This window comes from Rhinoderma darwinii, chromosome 4 (assembly GCF_050947455.1).
Source record: "Rhinoderma darwinii isolate aRhiDar2 chromosome 4, aRhiDar2.hap1, whole genome shotgun sequence".
In the NCBI taxonomy this organism is placed as follows: Eukaryota; Metazoa; Chordata; class Amphibia; order Anura; family Rhinodermatidae; genus Rhinoderma; species Rhinoderma darwinii.
Window position 1 is genome coordinate 223,149,059 of NC_134690.1, and position 26,232 is coordinate 223,175,290.

A 26,232-nucleotide genomic window follows, 5' to 3' on the forward strand; every position below is an offset into this window, starting at 1 on the left:
GGCTTTGCAGTATGAAATTACAATCAGAGTTTTCCTTGCCTGGGTGGGTGTTATGTCTATGTACTTTGATCCATTTTTTCACTGTTCGGGTAAGCTCACACATCGCGTAAATACTGCGGATTTTTCGCAACTGATTTAGTTGAGGAAAATCCGCAGCATAATACAGTAGCAGCAGAGTGGATAAGGCTGGGTTCACATGACCATGTTACGTCCGTAATGTACGGAACGTATTTCGGCCGGAAGACCCGGACCGAACACAGTGCAGGGAGCCGGGCTCCTAGCATCATAGTGATGTACGATGCTAGGAGTCCCTGCCTCGCTGCAGGATAACTGTCCCGTACTGTAATCATGATTACAGTACGGGACAGTTGTCCTGCAGTGAGGCAGGGACTCCTAGCATCATACATCACTATGATGCTAGGAGCCCGGCCCCCTGCAGTGTGTTCGGTCCGGGTCTTCCGGCCGAAATACGTTCCGTACATTACGGACGTAACATGGTCGTGTGAACCCAGCCTAAGACTTGAACAAACTCATCCACACACTGCGTAAATGATAAGCAGCGAAAACGCATGTCAATTGTATTTGCGTAAGCTGCTCTTTTGTTGCAGGTTTTCAACATTGAATTCAATGGGGAGATAAAACCTGCAACTAATAGCATATGTTGCATTTTTTGCAGCGGATAAGCTGTGATTCCGTGGCTAAAATCGCAACTCAGAGAAAAAAAAAAATCAGAATTCTGTGCTTCTTCATACAGGCCAGCCTCCTGGGGTGACGTTTCATCCCATGTGACAGCTGCAGCCAATCACATGCTGCGGTGGTCACATGGGATAAAATGTCATCCTTGGAGGCTGGGCTGCAGGATGGCAGAGGGACGCATCACTATGGCTACGTAAGTATGAATTTAAAAAAAATTCTGCACAGTTTTTTTTTATTCCGGCCTGTAAAACTACACCACTATTTGGTGCGTCGACCAGGCCGGATACGCTGTGTGCTTTTACGTAGCATATCCTCCCTGTGTGAACATAGCCTTATAAAGTCTTTCTATCTAGCAGTACCTTTGGTAACAGCAGTGTAGTATTTTATTTACATAGTACCAACATATTCCACAGCACTATACATGAGTGGTCAGCACTCACAATCTAAATTTCCTGTATGTTTTTTGCAGTGTGGGAGAAAACCCACATAAGCACGAGAAAAACGTTCAAACTTTATCCAGATTTTGTCCTTGGTCGGATTCAAACCTAGGACCACAGTGCCACATGATCTCAGTGCTAACCACTGAGCCACTCTGCTGCCCTCAAGGTCACTGGAGGCCCCTGGACAAAAGATTTGTTCCCATTAGCAGTGTCATACAATGCATGGATAATATGTCAGCATATCTCGCTGCCATCAAAAGGATCTGACGACAATCTAAGGTTCAATTTACACCACATTTTCCCCTACAGATGGCAGTATATAGGATAAAAAAATAAATAAATCTGGACATATACAGCACAGTATCAATAGGCTTCTAGTACCTCTTTCTGACATACGTTTGGCAAGTTCTCGTCTGTAACCCTTTTTTTTTTACTATATTCAAAAATATGGGCTGCAGAACAGGACAACACCAAAAATATTTCTTTATTTATTTTGGTATTTATTTTTTTATATGAAATTCAAAGGCAAACATAAGGGAATACATGTGCATACATTTGCACAGTATAAGTTTGGATCTGTCTGAAGAAAAAAAATACAAAAAAGTTTGCTTACCCTTTAAAAAAAATAAATGTATCTGTTAAACGGAGATGAATTACATGGATAGTCACTTTTGCCCCCACTATAATCCAGCAGTGATAGATATGATAGATAGATAGATAGATAGATAGATAGATAGATAGATAGATAGATAGATAGATAGATAGATAGATAGATAGATAGATAGATAGATAGATAGATAGAAACACAAAATCACAAGCACATAGCATCGGGGATTATGATAAGGAAAAGTATATAGCTACATCAAGCAAGAAGCGTGCACATAGAAGCTGGCATGATTACGGGATTCTACATACTGTAGTGTTTGAGCCCTGGGGAATAATGTGATGCTACATGAGAGAGGATCTGCACCACACTATAACTGTCAGTTGATATTAATTGGTTTATACTATAATTATAATTCACATGCTTCTCTGCTTTATGAACCTACACAGATCATTACATTGTGTCAGAAATGTTTAATGAGTGGGAGGTAGAGGTCACATTGCTGTTTTCCGTGCTGGAGTCCACAGACAAATGCATCAGATAAATACTTATTTTGAAATACAAACAAAATGGCCTGTTTAGATTGAGTAATGAAGCTGGCAGAAATTATCCTTCAGGTGGAAAGAGTAGTAAATCTGAAACATTTAAAGTTGGTTGATAACAGAGTATTGCATTTGTACGATGATGTGTGAATAACCATCAGTTCTCTTGATGAAGTGTTGCCATTAAAGGGGTTTTTCCATCAGGAACATTTATGACATATCCACAAGATATCCGGAAAAAAATGGGGTGAAGCAGCACCTGTCCCGAGCGCCAGAGGCACCATTACCTTTTGACGACATCCACAGGATTTGTCATAAATGTCAGATAGATGTGGGTCCTACCTCTGGGATCCGCACCTATTCTAGAATGGGGCCCCCTAAAACCCATTCTACCTCTCTGTGCTCTGGCTGACTTATGTGATTTCTGACCATGAAGAAGGAAACAGCGTAGCTCGCTGAGCTGCGCTGTTTCCGTAAGTCCCATAGAGCTGAATGGTAGTTACGAAAACAGCGTAGCTCACATGCTACACTGCTTCCATAACTGCCATTCGCTACTATGGGAGTTACGGTATCTCCCGACCATATAGTCAGGAAGTGGCCGGGAGGCAGCAAGAGCAGAAAAAAGTAGAACGGGGTTTAGGGGGCCCCGTTCTAGAGATAGGTGTGGTTCCCATAGGTGGGACACGCATCTATTTGACATTTATGACATATCCCAGGGATATGTCATAAATGTCCCTGATGGGAAAACACCAAATACCAAAATAAAAAGTATGCATTTATAGACTGTTTTTTCCCCAACATATTTTCCATTCATCATTTTTAATATGATCTATCAATTTTCATTTTTTCTAAATTCCTCATGAAATAACAATTTTGGAACATCTTTTTTTGGAACTCTGCTTTTTCCATTCCTTTGTTACTCGTTCTAGAAATGTATAAATAAACTGAAAACTGGGTGTTACCATTACCCATGTGTGTCCCTACACAGTCTGACACTGTCCAATCAGAGCTGACAATTTCAGAGTGGATAGAGATACACCCTATTTCCAGGAGGATTAATAGATCAACAAGAAATTCAGAATTCTAAGAAAACGTGTTCTATAATTATTATTTTATGGGAAATGCAGTTATTCACTAAAACAGACATATCAGGAGTAAATATTCTATTTATTCAATACCCTTATACATAGGTATGGGATTAGAAAAGGTACATTTATATTTTGAGTTCCAGTTTTGATACGCCAAACAATATTGTATCTCTCCATAAATATTGTTATTCGGTCATTTGATATGCCATTTTAGGTAAAGTATGTAAAGATGAGTTTATTGCATTCCTATTTATTTATACTCACACTTACAATGTTGTTTTAGTAAAAGTTTTCTTTTATCTGATGCTAAATTCTCTTACATTTTCCCTAAGCATAAAGCAGAATGCTTGCCTTTAAAGAAGGTTTACTTCTTGCTCTAAACATATGAATAATGTCTTTTTGAATGATGTATGAATTCTTTCCACTGACTGAATATTGTACAGAATATAGTAGACCATTGTGTTTGACAAAGCAATCTATTGGACTACCTTAGAGCAAATTTAAATCCTTCCATTACAGTATCAAATCAAGTTAACTTAGATGTTATTCGAGTCCATTATTTATTGTGATTTTTTGATGTGACTGTATGATATTGGACACTTCACTTTGCGGTTTCATGTGCCAACATTTCCAGTGTTACCAAGGAGGCCTATAACAGGACATACAAATAAAAACAAACAATATTTTTTTTCACTTAGGCACTACCACTAAGTTTTACACTTACAATGTTACACTTACATAGCCCCAAATCCCCTACACATAGAGTTAAATTTAAAATTATAACTGTTTGTAATCATCACAAGAGGGAGTTTTGGAACTTAGCATATAGAATTTATACATCAAAAAAAATCATAATGAATTAACAATATATAAAAATATTAATACAAGTATACAGAGTGCTCCTAAGCTCCCTGTAGTGATAGCTGCAATCAGTCAAAACTTTATACTTTAAAGAGGATCTGTCACCAGATTTCACAATATAAACTGCATTCATTATTAAATAGATTTCTTAGACCTGATGAAGCTGGTTTACTTTCTTTGAAAATCCATGTAAGAATAACAGTATAATCCTTTCTCAAAGTTTTTATACCTGATATTAAAATGAGCATGAGACCAAATATTTGCATGAGAGCAAGTATATGTATGATGTCATCTCAATCTCCTGCCACATAGAGCTGATAAACTCCTATCAGTGTCCCTCCTGCCCCATACCATGCTGAAATCTCACACATACATAAAATAAAGTAGTATATGGTGTTAGAAGCCGTAATTCAACACCAAAACAGCTGCTGGAAGTAATGATCTCTCATTGCAGAATTAGGGAGACTGCATATTGTACTGAGCATGTGTGAGATTTTAGCATGATATTGGGGAGGGGGCACTATAGGAGCTTGTCAGCTCAGGGTGGAAGAAGATTGAGATTACATAAAAAATATTAATTTTAATATTAGGCAGGAAAACTTGGAGAAATAATTATATAGCCATTCTTACATGGAATTTCAAAGTACATGTCTCATCAGCTCTAAGAGATCTATTTAATAATGTATGCAGTTTATATTGTGAAGTCTGGTGACAGATCCTTTAAATGTATCACTCTATCTATCTATCTATCTATCTATCTATCTATCTATCTATCTATCTATCTATCTATCTATCTATCTATCTATCTATCTTTATGTTTTAAGTGACAATATCAGTGCACATACATAAGTGGAGTTGTTACTGAATTTAAAATGTAGAATATTAAAAATATAGTATGTCTAGTGTATCTATGGAATCATCCTTCCAACTTCAGATACCATCCTAAATATTGACATTCTTTAGAAACATTGTATTTATTGGATGTTACATAGCAGTTTAAGCTCAAGGACCGTATCCAGAGAGTTGTGGTCATTGATTCCTACTCTGAATGGTCACCGGTTATAAGTGATGTACCCCAGGGTTCCATGCTGGGACCACTATTATTCATCTTATTTATTAATGATATAGAGGATGGGACTAATAGTATTATTTCTATTTTTGCAGATGACACTAAGCTATCTAGTGTTGTTCAGTCTATAGAAGATGTTAGTAAATTGCAAGCGGATTTGGATGCACTAACTGTTTGGACATCCACTTGGCAAATTAGGTTTAATGTAGATAAATGTAAAAATATGCATCTGGGTAGAAACAACCTGCATGCATCATATGTCCTAGGGGGAGCTACACTGGGAGAGTCACTTGTTGAGAAGGATCTGGGTGTACTTGTATATCATAAACTAAATAACAGCATGCAGTGTCAATCAGCTGCTTCAAAGGCCAGCAAGATATTGTCGTGTATCAAAAGAGGCATGGACTCGCGGGACAGGGATGTAATATTGCCACTTTACAAGCATTAGTAAGGCCTCATCTAGAATATGCAGTTCAGTTTTGGGCTCAAGTTAATAGAAAGGATGCCCTGGAGTTGCAAAAAATACAAAGAAGGGTAACGAAATAATAAGGGGCATGGAGAATCTAAGTTATGAGGAAAGATTAATATAATTAAACCTATTTAGCCTTGAAAAGAGACGACTAAGGGGGACATGATTAACTTATACAATATATTAACGACACATACAAAAAATATGGTGAAATCCTGTTCCATGTGAAACCCCCTCAAAAAACAAGGGGGCACTCCCTCCCTCTGGTGAAAAAAAGGTTCAACCTGCAGATGTGACAAGGCTTCTTTACTGTGGGAACTGTGAATCTATGGAATATTCTACCGCAGTAGCTGGTCAGAGCAGGGACAGTAGATTGCTTTAAAAAAGGCTTAGATAATTTCCTAGAATGAAAAAATATCAGCTCCTATGTGCATGTGTAGAATTTTTTGCCTTCCCATCCCTTGGTTGAACTTGATGGACCTGTGTCTTTTTTCAACCGTACTAACTATGTAACTATGTAAGCTATAGATAAATCTTACAAATAATGTACATGTGCAATGTGATGGTGTCAATTACTGGGGATGGAAAAAAAAACTGATTTAAATTAAAAGCAAAACTCACAGTAGATGGAACAGCCTCTATTGAAACTCACAAAGATGTGCTTTTGGTAAATTGTTAAAGTCTTTGATCAAAGATTGAATCATTTTTGACATCAAAGAAAATGTGTTAAAAGAGAAACTTTTCTGCAATGCAAATCAATCCTAAGATAAAATCCTCCAGATATGTCAGGAAGAGGAAATTGAAAAAGCAAGGAAATTCATGATATCACCAAAATATCAAAACATGCCATCTACAAAAAAAATAATACTGTATATTAAAGCAAAACAAATATCATGCACATGTAAGCACAAATTTAGTGTTTCTCCGTACAGTCAGAATACTACATCTTCAGAGAGAACTAGACAAAAACACACACATGTATACATACACCCCCCAAAAAAAAACACTACTGTAATCATAGCAGAGCCGTTTACAGCCATGTGTCATGTAATAGTGCTCACTAAATGACATCATAAAGCAGATGGACTACAGATTTTTTATTTTCATGAGTCTTAAATAAGAAATGTTTATACCAGTCACCAGTCACCTTGTAATACCCATACGGTATTGCATATTGGTTAGAGCAAAACACTTTGAAAAACCTATTAGTTCCAATATATGTAAAAGTGCATGTGTAACAGTATCAGCCATATTGTAATCACCAAATACTGAAGCAACTAATGTTAATCCACTAATGTTAATTACCACCAACTATTACAGACATGCAAATCCGAACAGAAACAAGAAAAATCTGAGTATCTATATTCTGGAAATTAATGACCATACAAATACCTAATAAAACCTTGAAAATAACTGTCTTGCTTGGTCATTGTTGTCATATGGTTCTGTAAAGGATCTGCCAGACACAACTTCTGTGTCGACGCCCATAGGTAATCAGTCTGCACCTGCTTCTATGTCTGTGAGACTGACTCCATCTTCCACCACCCAGGATGGCAGGCTTAGGAGTGGGAGAGCCTATTACAGCCTGGCCAGACGGAGCTAGCTCCCGCCCTCTGTCAATTTATCCTGCATTTCCTGTTCCTCCTTTGCTTGTGATTCTTCTCTGTTGGTTTCCTGGCCCTGCTGCAGCTTCTTGAACTACTGATCCTCTGCTTGTGATTGACCTTGGCTTTTCTGACTACTCTTCTGCTCTGCGTTTTTGTACCTCGCTCATCTCCTGGTTTGACTCGGCTCGTTCACCTCGCTTGTTGCTCACGGTGTTATCGTGGGCAACTTTCCATTTCCCTGGCTTCTTTGTACACTTGTCTGTTTGTCTGTCGTGCACCTATTGAGTGTAGGGACCGTCACCCAGTTGTACCCCGTCGCCTAGGGCGGGTCGTTGCAAGTAGGCAGGGACTGAGTGGCGGGTAGATTAGGGCTCACTTGTCTGTTTCCCTACCCCGACATTACAGGTTCATTTGATTTGGGGGACTAATTATCCTATTGATACAGAAGGCATTAGTAAGGCAGATATAGGTAGGCTTCTGGTAGGGACCATGCTTTTCAGGGCAGCGGCTATAAAATTAGGTAGGGTGCAACAAGGTACAATAAGTATATGTGCATTCTATTCATATCTTTGATCATATGAACCCAATTTTGACCGGATTAGTCACTTTTGTTAGGATAGTAATCCATTGGGGAGAAAGAGAATAATTTATTGGCTATTTTTTAGTGATACTTAAAGAAGTTATGTGGGGATGGAAAATTATTAGCAGTGTACTCACTGCAGTATATGAGTATACTGCTAATATACTGTACATTCCGGACTCCCCGTCACACTGATTATGATATTTTTGTAGATGTTTTTTTTTTTTATTTATCTTTTTTTGAATTTTATCAACACACAAACATTTACAATACACTTGACATATATTTTTACAGCACTGCCGGGGGTCCAGAAGTCTAGTGGCACAGTCTAACTTCATGACGACATCACTCGTCGTCACGTGAATGGCCCCGCTGTACTCTATGCAATCGCTGTACTACTGCTACTCCAGCAACATAGTTAAATAGTAATGTTTCATAGAAGACTGCCCTCACAGACAAGTATGCCAATATAGTAAATGTGTGAAACCTGATTGTTTGGATTCAAAATCTATGGATCTCATTGTATGCTAAGTTACAATGATCTACTGGTTCAGTATAGAATCATATTGTGTTATCTAACATTTATGATATAATTCCCTCCAAATTCCAACAAATGACTTACCTGGTGGCACCTTCCAGGATCACTACATTCTATTTTCCCTTATTCTAACCTGCATGACGTTACTGGTAGACATGGGCTGGAAAAACAAAGGACTGGCTAGAATTTCCTAACCATTTCTTAAGGCCCTTTTACACGGGCCAATTGTCAGACAAACAAGTGTACCCGATCATTGACCTGTGTAAACAAGGCAAAGATCAGCAGATGAATGAGCGAATACTGTGTAATCAGGGAGACGTGCTGCCAACATGATAATAATGTATGGAGATGAGCAATTGTAGTAACTAGTGCTCATCCCCATACATAGCTCCATGTGAAAGGAGCAAACGAGCACCGATCAACAAGCTGCCTCATTAATCGGCTCTAGTTTACACGGCCCTTGTCAGTATGTCAGTGTTCAAAGTGAGGTAACAGTATAGCCTTCCACCTTCCACCTTCCACAATGACTTGACAGGTAAGTTGGTTATTCTGGAATTGTAATGTTTCAAAAACTTCTCTGCGATTGTTGATGTGTTGACGCATAGCTTGACCTCAATACTTTTCAAATTACATTAACTAAGATGTCAGTGTTGAATTTGCTCCCCACATATAGTTCTCTAAAAAACAAGACAAATGCATTTCTATGCTTTATAATTAAAAGTGACACTGACTATGATTCTTCCACATTGAGAGTTCTGGGAGATAAATGCCCCTGTTTTGTTATTACTATTATTTTGGTTATGTAAAAAGTTGGTATGTGGATAATTGGGGATTGTGTGCTTCAAGAAGTTCAGTGGGGTACCGCCGAACATTAATCATCATGTGTCTTGGCTGTTCTCCCATCAAAATATCCTATTCCACCCCCACCTGATCCAATCAATAGTAGCAGGAATTTAGTCCTCTATAATGTATGATATTTTTGGATAACCTGCGTGAATATACGTAAGCAAATATCTTTACTTAAAAATAATTGTGTGATTATAACAAAAGAAGAGGAAACTTCTTTTATTGTGCTTCCACATTTGCAAATGACACTTCATTCTTCTTAATGCATGGAGCTTTCAATTGATATCTAAACATTCTAGGAAATAAGAACTGAAATGAGTAAGAATGCTACCCTTGGCTTCTAGGTGAATTCATGATGTTATAATAGAAAAAAAAACTGTCTTGTAGAGCTACAGAAAGAAAATACAAAGGTAAAATTTTAACAGGATCCATCTCAGGATTTTACATGCTCTACTTGTTCTCTAAATCACTGCAGAAATGATGATGTGTGATTGGCCACTCATACTCCTGGAATTTGGCATTTACTCACAGATATGAGATACACTAAGGGTATGTGCACACGAGAACTGTCTTTTACGTCTGAAAAGACAGACTGTTTTCAGGAGAAAACAGCTGCGTCGTTTCAGACGTAAAAGCTCCTCCTCGCATTATGCGAGGCGTCTTTGACGCCCGTAATCTTGAGCTGCTCTTCATTGACTTCAATGAAGAACGGCTCAAATTACGTTGCAAAGAAGTGTCCTGCACTTCTTTGCCGAGGCAGTCAATTTACGCGTCGTCGTTTGACAGCTGTCAAACGACGACGCGTAAATGACAGGTCGTCGGCACAGTACGTTGGCAAACCCATTCAAATGAATGGGCAGATGTTTGCCGACAAATTGTAGCCATATTTTCAGACATAAAACGAGGCATAATACGCCTCGTTTACGTCTGAAAATAGGTCGTGTGAACCCAGCCTAAGAGTGTGAAAATAAGGCTTAGTTACACTGAAAGAATTTATAATTTTCTTCTCTTAGGAATCACTAATAAAACACTGTTCCACAACGTCTTTTGGTTGGATTTCAGTGTTTATATTTTAAATATATTTTTTAGACCCGGAGAGAACAAAAAGTAAATGTAGCAGCACTGTAGCAAAAGAACCATGCGGTGAGTGCAAGGCTTCTAAGCAGTGACCTCTCCTCATGGGTCATACGAATCGAGCAGCGAAGAAGCAGTACTCTAAAATAAAGTGGAATTATTCACCAAATATTTACAGCTGTACTAAAGCCACTCAATATAAATAAATATGCATTACTGCAAAATCTACTTACAATAGGGAGGTTCTTAGCACACATTTTGATCAAATTGTGTGAGCCAAATTGTGTGAGTCCAACCCCTATGCCAATGCTGATATAAAGTGCAGAGTGAGTCAACAAGGGAAGCTAGTAGAGGACCCAGCATAGTGAGGATATCTGTGACCATTTTAGGCTGAGTATGGGCCATGGAGTGTTTTTATGGCATAGGCTTTCTTGAAGAAATGCTTAAAGATATGGTTAAAACTAGGAATGTTAGGAGCAGGTATAATGACCCGGGGCAGTGTGTTTCAAAGTATGTGTGCAGCATGGGAGAAGTCCTGCAGACGTGATGGCTTGACCCAGACGGTTAGGTAGCGCCCCAATTGTCTGGGTCAAGCCATCACGTTATTGAACATGGGTAAGCTCACTACTTGAGGCTCTGTCAGGTCTCACTTACGGTCACTGCACCTGTTAACTTTATCAGGTGTAAACTTTCACTTTGAGCTTTTTTACTCTGTTCTTTTTGTCTTTGACATTGTGACTTCGAATGTTGTATACTGTGTGTACATATAACTATGATCTGTACATGTAAATGCTGATCCAGTTAGAGATGTGTTTTAGATTCTCATTTTTTGCTATTTAAATAAATATATTTAATAAAGATATTTTTCATACTTGATAGTTATGGATCCCTTTCTTCTCTAGTGTTTATATATTAATCTTGGAGTCCTTATCTCCAATAAATGTAGTAGGTGTAGAAAACTAAAAGAAAAGAAAAAAAAAAAAAATCTAGAAATACAACTAGGCACTCTTGGGTAGATATAAATTTATAAAAAGTATTTTATTTTTAAACTCCAAATAATTCAGAAAATATTGATATATACATAAATAAATTTTAAAAACAAATCACCTGGCCAGGGAAAAGGTAACATACAAATGGAATCAATCCTCTATACATGAATTCAACCCCTCAAGGATACAAATTATTGATAATCGATATATATTTGATCTCAAAAAGATTTTGTTTTCAAAAACCGCAGGGTTGTGTTCACACTAGCGATTTCCGACAAAAATTATTTTCCATCCTAAGGGTGGCCAGAGTTCCTATTGCAGATAGATGGTAATGATTTTTCTTGACAGAAAGCTTTCTATATAGTGCAATTTACATCATAAGAGGATAGCCATCATATATTGAGGAAACATATCATACAGCGTGTTTTGTTTTACTCCCTTCCCTTCGGTAATCAGATCCTTATAATTATGGGAATCGATGGAATTAGGCAGTCCATTCTTAGACCCTTAGGTCAATACATAGCCCTCCCGATCTCAAACTTTTTTCAAAGGCACATTCCATAAAGATTTTTATGTGACAAGCACCAATTTCTATAGATCATACAGGTTTTTACCTCTGACTTTCCAATGAGTATCGGGGAGCCAAATCCAGCTCTGAGGAAATCCCGTTGCGGGATGAAACACGTCAGCTGATTCAATCAAATCGGGCAGGTAATGACGTCCAAACCCTGCTCTGTAAATCCCTGACCAGGCTGGATATACTATTTGGAAAGGAACATTTCATGCTATTGGTAATTACCTTCTTTCCGGCGTGTGCTCTCACCCTCTCGGATTCTCTGCCTTTGGAGGCCTAACGTGGAGTGATCTAGTCCACTGGAAAAAGAAGGAATTTCCTGGAGTGACGGTGAAAGAGATATATGCTCCAATATATATTTGAAATTGCCTGGTGAAGGCACTCCATTCCGCCTGTCGCATTGATCGACCCTGGATTTGGCTCCCTGATACTCATTGGAAAGTCAGAGGTAAAAACCTGTATGATCTATTGAAATTGGTGCTTGTCACATAAAAAATCTTTATGGAATGTGCCTTTGAAAAAAGTTTGAGATCGGGAGGGCTATGTATTGACCTAAGGGTCTAAGAATGGACTGCCTAATTCCATCGATTCCCATAATTATAAGGATCTGATTACCGAAGGGAAGGGAGTAAAACAAAACACGCTGTATGATATGTTTCCTCAATATATGATGGCTATCCTCTTATGATGTAAATTGCACTATATAGAAAGCTTTCTGTCAAGAAAAATCATTACCATCTATCTGCAATAGGAACTCTGGCCACCCTTAGGATGGAAAATAATTTTTGTCGGAAATCGCTAGTGTGAACACAACCCTGCGGTTTTTGAAAACAAAATCTTTTTGAGATCAAATATATATCGATTATCAATAATTTGTATCCTTGAGGGGTTGAATTCATGTATAGAGGATTGATTCCATTTGGGAAGGGAGTAAAACAAAACACGCTGTATGATATGTTTCCTCAATATATGATGGTTATCCTCTTATGATGTGAATTGCACTATATAGAAAGCTTTCTGTCAAGAAAAATCATTACCATCTATCTGCAATAGGAACTCTGGCCACCCTTAGGATGGAAAATAATTTTTGTCGGAAATCGCTAGTGTGAACACAACCCTGCGGTTTTTGAAAACAAAATCTTTTTGAGATCAAATATATATCGATTATCAATAATTTGTATCCTTGAGGGGTTGAATTTATGTATAGAGGATTGATTCCATTTGTATGTTACCTTTTCCCTGGCCAGGTGATTTGTTTTTAAAATTTATTTATGTATATATCAATATTTTCTGAATTATTTGGAGTTTAAAAATAAAATACTTTTTATAAATTTATATCTACCCAAGAGTGCCTAGTTGTATTTCTGGATTTTCTTTTCTTTTAGTTTTCTACATATTCTTTATCAGAAATGGCACCGTGCTATATTTATATTGCATTTTTGGGTAATTCTATTAGGTATGGTTTAGTCATAACCACATCTTGTTTTGTATAAATGTAGTAGGTGGTTGAGACTTTCTGCTTCCCACCTTGACTGTCTATGTGTCCTGTGAGACTCCTTTGTCTAATTATATCAAGGTCTTGTCTCTTCCCTCCTGCTGAAATCATGCCTAACATTAAGAGACAATACAGGACGAATACCTTGTGAAGGAACTCCTTATAAAGTTATAATATGGCAATGTGTATGAGGCCTTAGTAGCACTAGTAGGATATACATTGAGTTTCTACTTAATTATAAAAACCGGATTTCCTGTGGCCAATGCTTAAATTTTATGATATTATTTTATAGTGATAAATAAAAAAATGTGTTTACAATTTTAAAGTACATTGTTGAGCATTTATGCTGTATATCATTTATCTAATCTTTATAAGCATTATGACCATATGAGCCAAATTACTTTCAAATGATGGGATAAAGTTGGTGTATTCTTTAAATTATTTGAATAAAAATCTCAATCGATCACATATAGTTACATCACAGCTGGCAAGGAGCAGTATGTAGTGGGCATATGGGCTAAGCTCGCTCCATACAAATTGCATGTAAGCTGTATGTTACAGCCGAGAGTTCAAAGTAATGAGCGGAATCGTAACGGAGATTACTTTGATTCCACTTGTATAACCCTTTAGATGCCGGGTCAATAGCGATCGCGCCATCTAAACCATTAAAAAGTGTGGGACGACCGCTACGACATCTCACTGTACCCCTGTACCACTGTAATGAAGACCCCTAGGTCTGCCGTCTTTCTGCTCCTATTAAGCCCCGCTGGTAAAAAAAAACAAAAAAAAACTGTATAATGCAATATATATAAATATATATTTCAGAAAATTGTGCAAACTATCCAGCAATCACCGGATTGAGTCCCTTAGGGGGACTAATTAAAAATAGTTAAATGAAGTTTTTTTTATATACAAAAAAATATTGAAAGTTTAAGTCCCCTTCTCACATTTTCCCCGAGAAGCAATGTAACAAAAGGAAATAAACATAATTGGCATTGGCTCATCCAAACTTTTATAATAGAACATTATTTACCCACAAGGTGAATACCGTAAAATTAAAATAAAAAAAATTCAGAATTGCTGTTTTTTTGGTTGCCCTGTTTTCCACAAAAAAATGAAATAAAAAAATGATCAAAAAGTCTTATGTATCCCAGAGTGGTGGCAATAAATCTGCAGCTCACCCAGCAAAAAAACAAGCCATCAAACTGCTCAATCAACTGAGAAATAAAAAAGTTATAGGTCTCAGAATATGGCGACAAAACAATTTTTTTTTTTTTTGGACAATTGGTTCTTTCTTTGTAAAAGTAGTTAAACCTAAAGTGAAACTATTTAAATTTGGTGTAACCATAATCGCATTAATGTACAGAATAAAGTTAACATGTTATTTTTTTACCCCACGGTGAACACTATTTCACAACACAAATATTTTTTTTCCAGTTCCCCTGTACATTATATGGTACATCAAATGGTGCCCTAAAAAACTACAACTTGACCCCATAAAACATGCATCGACTGTATTGATGAAAAAATAACAATGTTATCACTTTTGGAAGGTGGAGAGTAAAAAGTGAAAATGAAAAACCAAAAATGGCTGTCGCGGCAAGGGATTAATATTTCTGTGAACTGAAGCTATTTTTTTCTGTTTGCCGTTTTTTTTTTTTTATGGTAATGCTTTTTATATTGTATGTGTTGTGATATTTGCCATTAAGGGCATGACCACACGTGGCGGATTTCCTCCGCAACTGTCCGCATCAATGCCGCACAGAATCTGCGTTGCAGATTCTGCTGCGGATCTGCACAAAATGTGCAGTAAATTGATGCGGACTAGCTGCTGCGGACTGCGGGAAAAGTGCTTCCCTTCTCCCTATCAGTGCAGGATAGAGAGAAGGGACAGCACTTTCCCTAGTGAAAGTAAACGAATTTCATACTTACCGGCCGTTGTCTTGGTGACGCGTCCCTCTTTCGGCATCCAGCCCGACCTCCCTGGATGACGCGGCAGTCCATGTGACCGCTGCAGCCTGTTATTGGCCTGTGATTGGCTGCAGCCGTCACTTAGACTGAAACGTCATCCTGGGAAGCCGGACTGGAGACAGAAGCAGGGAGTTCTCGGTAAGTATGAACTTCTATTTTTTTACAGGTAGCTGTATATTGGGATCGGTAGTCACTGTCCAGGGTGCAGAAACAGTTACTGCCGATCGCTTAACTCTTTCAGCACCCTGGACAGTGACTATTTACAGACGTCTCCTAGCAACGCTCCCGTCATTACGGGAGCCCCATTGACTTCCTCAGTCTGGCTGTAGACCTAGAAATACATAGGTCCAGCCAGAATGAAGAAATGTCATGGCAAAAAAGCAAGACGCATCCGCAGCACACATAACATGTGCATGACAGCTGCGGACTTCATTGCGGAACTTAGAATCTCCATTGAAGTCAATGGAGAAATTCCGCCATGAGTCCGCCACTGCTCCGCAACAGACAGAGCATGCTGCGGACACCAAATTCCGCTCCGCAGCCTATGCTCCGCAGCGGAATGTTACGCATCGTCTAAACGAACACTTCTAAATAGAAGTGGAAGTCAATGCAGAAACGGCTCCGCTGCGGATTAACGCTGCGGAGTGTCCGCAGCGGAATTTAAGTGAAATTCCGCCACGTGTGAACCCAGCCTAATTGTGAAAAGATATTAAAACAACATACAGGTTAAGTTTTAAGTGAAAGCATTAAGAAATAGCGATGCTCCTCTAGTCATAATAGTTCTCAATTTTTTGGAGGTGGCACAGATCTCAATGGGAGTCTATAAGTAAACCATATCCAACTATTCTATCCTTCTGTTTTCATCAGTTTCAATCAAACTCTGAGTCGGTTTGGAAAATGAATTTGTGCATGATTTTTACCATTTATATACTCCTTGAAATAACTGACTTGATTTCAAAGGACCATTTTGTGACATGGGTGTTGATGCACATTGCAATATAAAGCCAGTCTATTTTAAAGGTTAACTATGCCCTAAGTATGACATCCCTGGTAGAAGGTGAAATAGATGTGATTCATAAACTTAGCCTCAATCCCTTGGTTCTAGAGATAGGCAATCTGTGCTGTGTCCAAACCTCTTAGGCACTGATCAGAGCTTTCCACTAACAAATATGTCAAAAGATAACTTTTTTTGGGACTGATGACGCTGTGAGGGTAAATAGCTGTTGGATGCTGAAGCTTAACAGAGGGTTGTTAGACTTGTACAGACAAACAGACATGCAACAGTGTGTCATATAACAGATAATCTAAATGAGGAACCAAGTATGATCAATGTGTAGTACAATGCCATCAATTACAATATATGGGTATAGATAAAAAGTTAAGAAGGTGTTCATAATAAACTGGCCACTTACTGTATTTTCCAAAGATAATATGAAGTCATGGTGTATACTTTGACAAAGGGTCAAAGTACTAAGCAATGCAAAGTAAAAAGTATTTAGAGCTAAAATTATAGATATTAAAAGTATCTCAGAGCTGTTAACAGCAGTGCATGAAATTTCTTTAGAGCAGCCACATAGACAAAAGAAACCTTAGTTAGAAAATGACTCATTGACTTCTATGGAAGAATACTAAGAGCATGATCTGAGACCTGTGCCAAGGTCACTGTGTAGGAAGGGGGAGAAAGTGGCAAATTGGACAAGTGCAATAACTGCAATACTTAAGCATTTTTTTAAATATAAATAGTTACATTTAAAAAAGAAAACACTACTAGAAATATGAACAAAGTCTAACAAAAAATATATATTTAAATAATGGGTCATTTTCTGACAATAAATTCACTTATCCAGCTACTATTCAAAATAAGCAGTCATGTGTGTACATGAGGAATAACTATTTTGAGCCATTATATGACTTGTAGCCTGCATTTATCACCAGTTGTCCCCTTTTGTGGGTTTTTTTTTTCGAATTGTCCGTTTTCCCTGAGCCTAGCTCCAGAGGAGTAAAAGACTGTACTGTGTATGGGAGACATCCTGCTCCCCTATCTCCCTATCTCTATCTATTGCACAAAACGAAGCAGCAACAGCAGCACATAGAGAATATTCAACAGCATCACATGACTGTAGCTTGGAATCCCGCACTGAGGTGAGATAAAATGCTTATTAGAAGCTGCAGCATGGTCTGCGTGTGTCACTTTCCCCATAAGCAGCAGCTCTAAACAGATACCACAGTGTTGCTTAGAACAGGTATCCATTCTGCTCTATGGTGCATTCTGAGTAAGTAAACAGTTAAGAAAATGGGGGGGGGGGGAGAAAAGGAGTCAAGTTAAGAAAGAGGCATTTATTTGTAATATGATATATTACAAAATTTCTGATATTCACTTTTTTATTGATTTATGGTGAAAAGAATAAGATACAGGTTCTCTTTAAGACAAAGAACACATAATAATCGTTACTTCTTGACAGACAATATTGTACCTGATTCTTCAGTGTGAGGTATTATTTATTAAGAACATAATGTTCAAGCTGAGACTAATACACAAGTCACGTTGACAATGGTAAACCTCTGTAATTCAGTTCAGTTGAGAATCTAAAATATGTTATGAAATCAGAGAAACTACTCCGAAAATAAATTATTCCCCGTAGTTCGAGAATGAAAATAATATTTCCAATGCTTACTTTGCTGCTACGATAAGGCACTAACTATTCAATCATGTCTTTTTTTTTATCAGTAACACCTACAACTTACTATTACCATCATTCAACCAATTTTGAGTCTTGATTTCAGTTAAACCAAGAGTCTGCGGTATGAGTGTCAACCTCATCAAGTTTTAGTCTCACACATAGCAAGATTGACATCTTGACAGCATTAGCAATGTATATATAATAATCAATTTGTTAAATGGTTATTGCATACATAAAACATATTCTAAATCTGTCATAACAAAGCATGACATATGACAATGTGGAATAGTACCTGATTTAGTAGAAATTAACTGGATATTTACATGTATATGAACTCTTTAGTAACCTATTGGTCAAATGTTATAGTGAATGACAAGTGAGAATGCCTAGACAAACAGCTGTGATCAATAATGTTAATTTCAGAAACCTCAGATATTCTTAGTCAGAAAATGTTTTCCCCTATGGTGGCATGTTAAGGATGATACTTACTGATGACCGAGAGGAATTTACATGCTATAACTTACCATTCTCCCCTTTCGCAAAAATATTTGTATGCAGTAATTCTGGGCCTGAATGAACACATTGTATTTTTGATAAGTCATCATAGTTATGTCAAGCATTATACTGACCACAAATACAACCAGGAGCAGCTACTTATTCAAGCATATCATAAAATATCACGGTCTTACACAGTGAGACCTGATAGGTAAATAATGATGTAGTCAAGGATTAAATAAAAATAATCTCAACTTTGCATTTCATCTATTTATTTACTCTGTGAATAGGTAGCTTAACTGGTTGCCGACACAGGACGAGAATGCTCGTCCTGAGCGGCGAGTACTTCGCGCATTAGGACGAGCATTATCGTCCTGTGTGACAGCCGTCCCTGCGCGCGATCGAGAGCAGGGCAACGGCTGTAATACATAGCCACGGCCCCGCTCTGACAGCGGAGAGGAGAAAAACATCTTCTCTCCGCCGTTAACCCCTTGAATGCTGTGATCGAAGCTGATCATGGCGTTCAAGGAGAGGGGACTGCACTTTGATCGCGTCACAGAAAATAACTATGACTCGATAAAAGCCCACAACTCATATGGCCAGACAGCCCAGGGTCCATTGAAGGACCCCAGGGCTGTCTGAACATATTTTCTGTTGTTAGGGCATACTGAGGTATGCCCTAACAACTGCCTGTGTACGATCAGTAACAGGCTAATGTACTGGCATATAGATATATGCCAGTACATTGCAGTTACAAAATCAAAATGAAAATGATAAATCCCTTTATGGGATTAAAAAAAAAAGTTAAATTAATGTAAAAAAAAAATTAATGATAAATAAATAAAAAGTAAAAAAAATACACAGAAACACACATTTTTTATAATAAATAAACTTTTTAAAATATAAGTCCCAAAACATGAAATAATATAGACATATTTGGTATCGCCACGACCGTAACAACCTGTACAACAAATGTATACCATTATTTATGATAATCGGTGTATAGTATAAAAAAAAAAAAATTAAAACTGCAGCGGAACTGCTTTTTTTATGCATTTTCGCCAAAATAATAATGTATAGAAATTAAACGATAATGTATTTGTACCAAAAAATGGTACCTACATAAAGTACAACTCGTCCTGCAAAAAACAAAGTCTCATACAACTACGTCGTAGAAAAAATAAAAGAGTTATGAGCGTCGGGATGCAAAGAGGGAAATCTAAAAAAATTGCTCTGTCCTCAAGGCCAAAATTGGCCGCGTCCTTAAGGGGTTAATGCTTAAAGAGGCTCTGTCACCAGATTTTGCATCCCCTATCTGTTACATCTGGGCGTGTTTACTTCTTTTACTAGCTGGGCGTTCTGACGAGAAGTATCATCCACTTCTCTTCAGAACGCCCAGCTTCTGGCAGTGCAGACACACAGCGTGTTCTCGAGAGATCACGCTGTGACGTCACTCACTTCCTGCCCCAGGTCCTGCATCGTGTCGGACGAGCGAGGACACATCGGCACCAGAGGCTACAGTTGATTCTGCAGCAGCATTTGCAGGTAAGTCGATGTAACTACTTACCTGCAAACGCTGATGCTGCTGCAGAATCAACTGTGGTGCTGATGTGGCCGAAACGATGCAGGACCTGGGGCAGGAAGTGAGTGACGTCACAGCGTGATCTCTCGAGAACACGGCTGTGTCTGCACTGCCAGAAGCTGGGCGTTCTGAAGAGAAGTGGATGATACTTCTCGTCAGAACGCCCAGCTAGTAAAAGTAGTAAACACGCCCAGATGTACGCACATAATACACGCCCAGTTGGACTTTTACTTTAAACACGCCCAGTTGAACTTTTGCAAGCCTCATTTGCATAAATACAAAAATGGTCATAACTTGGCCAAAAATGCTCGTTTTTTAAAAATAAAAACGTTACTCTTATCTACATTGCTGCAATAGCAGATAGGGGTTGCAAAATCTGGTGACAGAGCCTCTTTAAATACTGTATCTGCACACCTTTTAACATACTAAGATTTCACAGTGTAAATGTATAATTATCTAAGCTCTTAAGAAATAATTCTGGTCAAGTTGTACTCTGCATATGCCTTTTATTTCCCTAGTATGAATGCTAGTTTTCTTTAAGTGCTAAATGCAGACTGATAACTCCATGAAAAGTGGTTTACAACTATACCATGCGGGGCCAATGTGTATGGATAAATGCTGTGCAAACTAACAAAATATATTAGAGATATGATACAATAATAGCTGTACATAGTATATGGAATATTTATATCTTTCTTAATGAGTCAGATCAGAAATAAACAAGAATGGCGGAATATGTGTATGCAAATATAATAACCTCATCTATAAACTGTTAGTGCTTCTCAGTGACCTTATTTTATCAGAAAGAACATTACATATATAATATTGCTGTAATACCAAGTAAAAATTTTCAAGAGGAATTACATCAAGGACTCATTTCCTTTGCAACTGATATATCATCAATTAAATAATAATAAAAAAATTCCTTGACCATACCTCAAAATTGGCCCATAATTTCAAATTCACTTCACTTTGGAAGGTGATTTTTTTGTGTGTTCATTGTCTGTGCTGAGTGCTGCATCTTGTATGACCTGCTAGAAGATTGAGGCAGGAAAGTGACATCTATGAGCACATGTCTGATGTAGAAATGGGCTTAATCATTTTTCATGCCCATTGGACCATTTATGAGTAGTCAACCATAGGCCTGACAAATGCACAAAGTTCATGAAGCTGAAATATTAGACTTTTTTCATAAATAATTGAAGTTGTTTTAATAAAAATTTTAAAATTGTCATTTTATTGTAAAGAAAGAGTTAGCTCATATGCAGTAAAAAATTGCGATCAATATAAAAGTGCGGTTAATACCTGTATCACTGACATTTTGTTATTTTTTTACTAGGTCTTATTCGCTTACAAGAGCTCATTAAGGCTCCATCTAGGTACAATTTGAGGCTTAAAATCCGTCAGTTACCTCTTGACACAAAAGATGCCAAACCACTTCTGAAAGAAATGAAGAGAGGCAAAGAGTTTCATGTAATATTTGACTGTAGCCATGACATGGCGGCTGGCATATTAAAACAGGTAACAGTCCAAAAGGTTTGACCTTAAGTATTCTAATTAAATTCTATGTTTATAATACATATTATAATATTCTGGGCATATTGTAATTAATTATATTTTTTTCCAATACGGGATAATTTTCAGTAAAAAACAAAACACGTGCAAAAAGCTTTCCTTCAGACTCAGGTCCCACAGCATACAGAAAAGAAGCAACCAGATTGAAAGTGTTATAAGTACAGTAGCTAGTGCTGAAGTAAAATTTTTATTTTTAGTCTCTTGTTATTGTGAACAACTGTCCTATTTCTGTTTCAGGACTTATATTTTGTAAACCTGTCATGTTGAACATGCTGTTAAATCTGCAGGCAGTATGTTATAGAGCAGGAACAGCTTCAGAATAGCTTATATTTTATTCATTCCAATCCCGACTCATTCTGGGCTAAGGAGTCCAGTGGGCGGTCCTATGCAGTGATTGACAGCTTTCCCCAGAAGAGAGGTTCTGTCAATCACTGCGTAGGATCACAGATTGAGCAGGGATTTAAATTAACAAAAATTAATAAAATGTTATGCTCAGTTTTTCCCAACAAAACGATATATCAATCTGGTCAGCTCCTCTTGCTCTATAACATACCTACGGCAGAATCCATATTGTGTTCAATGTGACTGGTTCCATCTAATTTACAATTTTGAATTAAAAATGCATCTAATGTAAGGCCTCATGCAAATGGCAGAGACATGTGCAGGAGGATGCAAGGTGGCACACAGAGTCGCACACACATGTGCCACTGTATGGTGCTATATGCCAGAGATAACCTCTCCTAGAAGGAATGTAATGGAGAATGCATATGGAATCAAAGGCAGTAGGGTGCCCTGTTATGACTCCATACAACATGAAGCTGTACTAGGGTTGTGTGTATAAGGTCTAAGACATAATTTCTTCAATTACTAGAGTGCTGATCAATCCGTATGACCCATATATAATTAAAAATTCAATTTTACTGTAATTACTCTCAATCACTTGAAATTATTTAAGGTTTATAAAAGTAATTGTATTACCAAGCTGTAAATACCTAAATGTAAATAAATCTTTACACAAATGGCATCCAAAATGTAGATTAATGTCTTTATGATTTTCTAAACAAAGGAATTTCTGTTTCACATTAAACTGATATAAAAAAAAACACACAAAGTGGGAAAATAGTTTATTAGCTAATTGTCTTGAGGAAGTTTAGCTAATATGACGATTACTCCAATATTTTTAACATGGCTCTGAAACCCATGGCTCCAAGTCCTCTAACATCAACTTCCAGTTTGTTGGTAGCTATGGATACTATCATATGGTAATGAAAAAACGAAAGCTAGTGGCATACATTGCTACATGACAAAATCTTGAAACAGCTAGAAAAGAAGAAAAAAGGCAACCTGACGGCAGAGCCCGGGTTATGGGAAACTTATTTATATATATTGATAAAAGGCCCTTTAGTGAACAGTAAACATGTGAATAGCAAAACTATCTTATTTCTATGCCGAGCTACAATTGTTTGAAGTTACAGACCCAAAACCTCAGGATTCACAACTGAGAGAATGTTGTCATGGATACCTTCTGTGGATTAAAATAACCCTCAACATCACATGTCAAACCAGTTAGTATGTAGATATTTATGTAGACAATAATCTAGATTGCGATTTTTGCTCTAGTTGTTTTTGGCACCACATATGATAAGTATAGTTAGTAGAGTATTAGCCTTAATTCTCACATTAAATGGTCTACATGTGATGTATACGCTGGGAAAAGCCCCCAAATTATATGTTAAACGTAGGCTGTGATGGTTGTCCTAACAGTGGCATCCATCTCAATAGACTGTAATAGAACCCGTTAAATGTATAAGTCATGAACTGGGGTCATCGGTTTACTGTATCCATCACCAATAGATTATAATGGTATCCGTTTAGCGAATACATCATGAAAAGCTATTAAAAAGTCCATGACATATACGTTAAAACGAATATCGGTAACATATGCCATACAGTGGCATACGTCACACATACGCTTCCTTATTAAAAATATATAGTGTAATCTACTTTTTAATTGCATTTTAAATGTAAACAAAATGTATAGAGACGTATACCAGCCCGACGGAGGCCATACGGACAATCTTATGGCCTCTGTTGGGCTTATGGAGCCCTATGTACACACAAAATGTGTTTCAATAACGAAAAGTGAAGGGTGCCTTACTGCCACAAACATAAGCCTGCCTGATATAAGCTATAAACCTAACAATAGAAGTCAGCTGTACTGTATGTCTTGAGGAAGTCAGCTTTGACATGCAATTAATCTGAAGACAGTTATTTACAAAGCTATGTGTTTGGGAAAATGAATTGCCAGCTGGACATAATGAAGATCATGTTGAAGAAGCATGTATAATAAGTGCTTATCATAATGTTGGGAAGGGTCACCATTATCAAGACAAAGCATTATTGACATCCGGGTCATGTAAAAAAAAAAAGTTAAGGGAGGTTCTCTCTTATTGCTGTTACTTACAAAGTTGTTATATTGGAAGGATTGGCACCAGGCGTTTAATTGTGGCATATTTTACAATGGTGAGCATTGCATCCTTGGAATTTGTTAGTAGAGAACTGCTAAAAGCTATTAAAAGCGCCACTGACACTGGAAACCAAGAGGACTAGTAAGCACAGTTTATCTGCTTCTACTCATTTTATAGAATTAATGGCACTTGCTTCCAAGGTCAGAAATACACAATAATATTTTGCCATAGAAGAGAAACACTTTTTCAGATAATTTAATCAGACCCACTAATTACAATACTGTTCCCTGAACATTCTAAAAAAAAAACAAAAACATTTTTATTCCACTTAACCCCTTGGAGACATTGCGGCAAGTGCCGTAATTGTACATCGCAGGGATGATGCCGGCACTGGAGCTGTGCCCTCACCATTCGCAGCGGGTGTCGGCTGTATATTACAGTTGACACTCTGCTGCAATGGCTAGGAATGGAGATAACTCTAATCCTGGTTGTTTAAAGGCCCTATTACACCGGCCGATAATCAGCCAGTGTAGAGAGCGCCGATCAACTAGACATCGTTGATCGGCATTCGTTTGCTCCTGTCACTCTGAGCTATGGATGGGGATGAGCAGGGAGATGTGCTGCCGAGAACGATAATATTTTACTTCTTTAAAACAATATGATCAGCAGATGATAGAGCGTTTGCTCGTTCATCCGCTGACCACTGTCCTATTTACACAGGGCAATTATCGTCAACGAGCGTTTTATGAATGCTTGTCTGTCCAATAATCGCCCAGTGTAAAACCCCCTTAACACCTCGAATTCCTCAGTCAATAGCGTCAATTGTTATTTATCCTGCATGGTCAAGGCTGTAAAAAAATAAAAATTACAGATTTGTATTTAATTCAGGAGGTTCCAAAAAGTTCATCAGTTTCAAGAGCTAACATGATAAAATGTGTTCTCTTTAAATTGATAAAATAACTGTGTACTTTTCATTTATAGTTTATGCACATTTTTAATTGGTTTTACAAATATTTTATGTGTATTTGTTGATTTGTGCCACTTTTCAAAGATGTTGTCAAATAGATATATATTTTGAAATGCCATGTGCCCTAAATTCATATTTACACTTTTGCAGTACTTAAAATCCCCTAGAATGTTGTAAATATCTAAAACTATTTACTTACAAAAAATGCTCAGGCTATTGTGTGAATGTATTGCTTAAAGCCTTCCAGTATGCATTATTTATAAAGTTATTAATATTTCAGTAGTCTAGCAGTAAGGAACCTTTCATTTAATTTTATTGTCAGCTAAAAGAAGTTGTCAGCGGCAGAAATATTTTTTATTTTAAATTGCTAAATGCATTGCTAAGATTTTCTAGCAGCTTGTCTTATTCAAAGTGTAAACTTAAAGAAACAAATGATTGTTATACTAAAGTGTGTGTGTGTGTGTGTGTGTGTCTGTATGTGTATATATATATATATATATATATATATACACACACGCACACATATATTGATCTATCCACCCATCTATCTATCTATCTATCTATCTATCTATCTATCTATCTATCTATCTATCTATCTATCTATCTATCTATCTATCTATCTATCTATCTATCTATCTATCTATCTATCTATCTATCTATCGTTTAATTATATACTCATATTTAGCATTTTAAAGGTTTTAATGAATTGAGCACAATATTCTCAAGAGTAGATTTCTAATGTTAATCTGTTTTCCCTTAGTCCTAACAGCGGCACAATAATGGGGCATTTCTGCACCTGTGTACTAGTAGGACAGATTACATTTTTAATTTAATCAAGCTAATTAACTAGAGTCTCCTCCCTACATAAGGACATCTAGCCCATCTTACATTGTGTTTATTATAAAGTAGTAGCCTTTATTAGGTTGGGAAGCTCGCGCTGCTGCTAGGACTAAGGGAAAACAGATTAACGTTAAAAATCTACTTTTCCTTTATGTCCTACAGCAGCACCATAATGGGGAAA

General features: G+C 37.3%; 1 protein-coding gene across 3 annotated transcripts in view; it reads left to right on the forward strand.

The window, feature by feature from the left end:
• Nucleotides 1-26,232, forward strand: part of GRIK2 (glutamate ionotropic receptor kainate type subunit 2) — a 609,687-nt gene that overhangs the window by 305,391 nt on the left and 278,064 nt on the right. For all 3 annotated transcript variants that reach the window (XR_012883183.1, XM_075862209.1, XM_075862210.1), the window contains one exon: nt 21,541-21,722. Coding sequence is in view for 2 of the 3 variants with exons in the window: in XM_075862209.1 (XP_075718324.1) it covers nt 21,541-21,722 (182 nt within the window). In the remaining variant the exon portion in view is untranslated. The remainder of the gene's footprint in view (nt 1-21,540; nt 21,723-26,232) is intronic.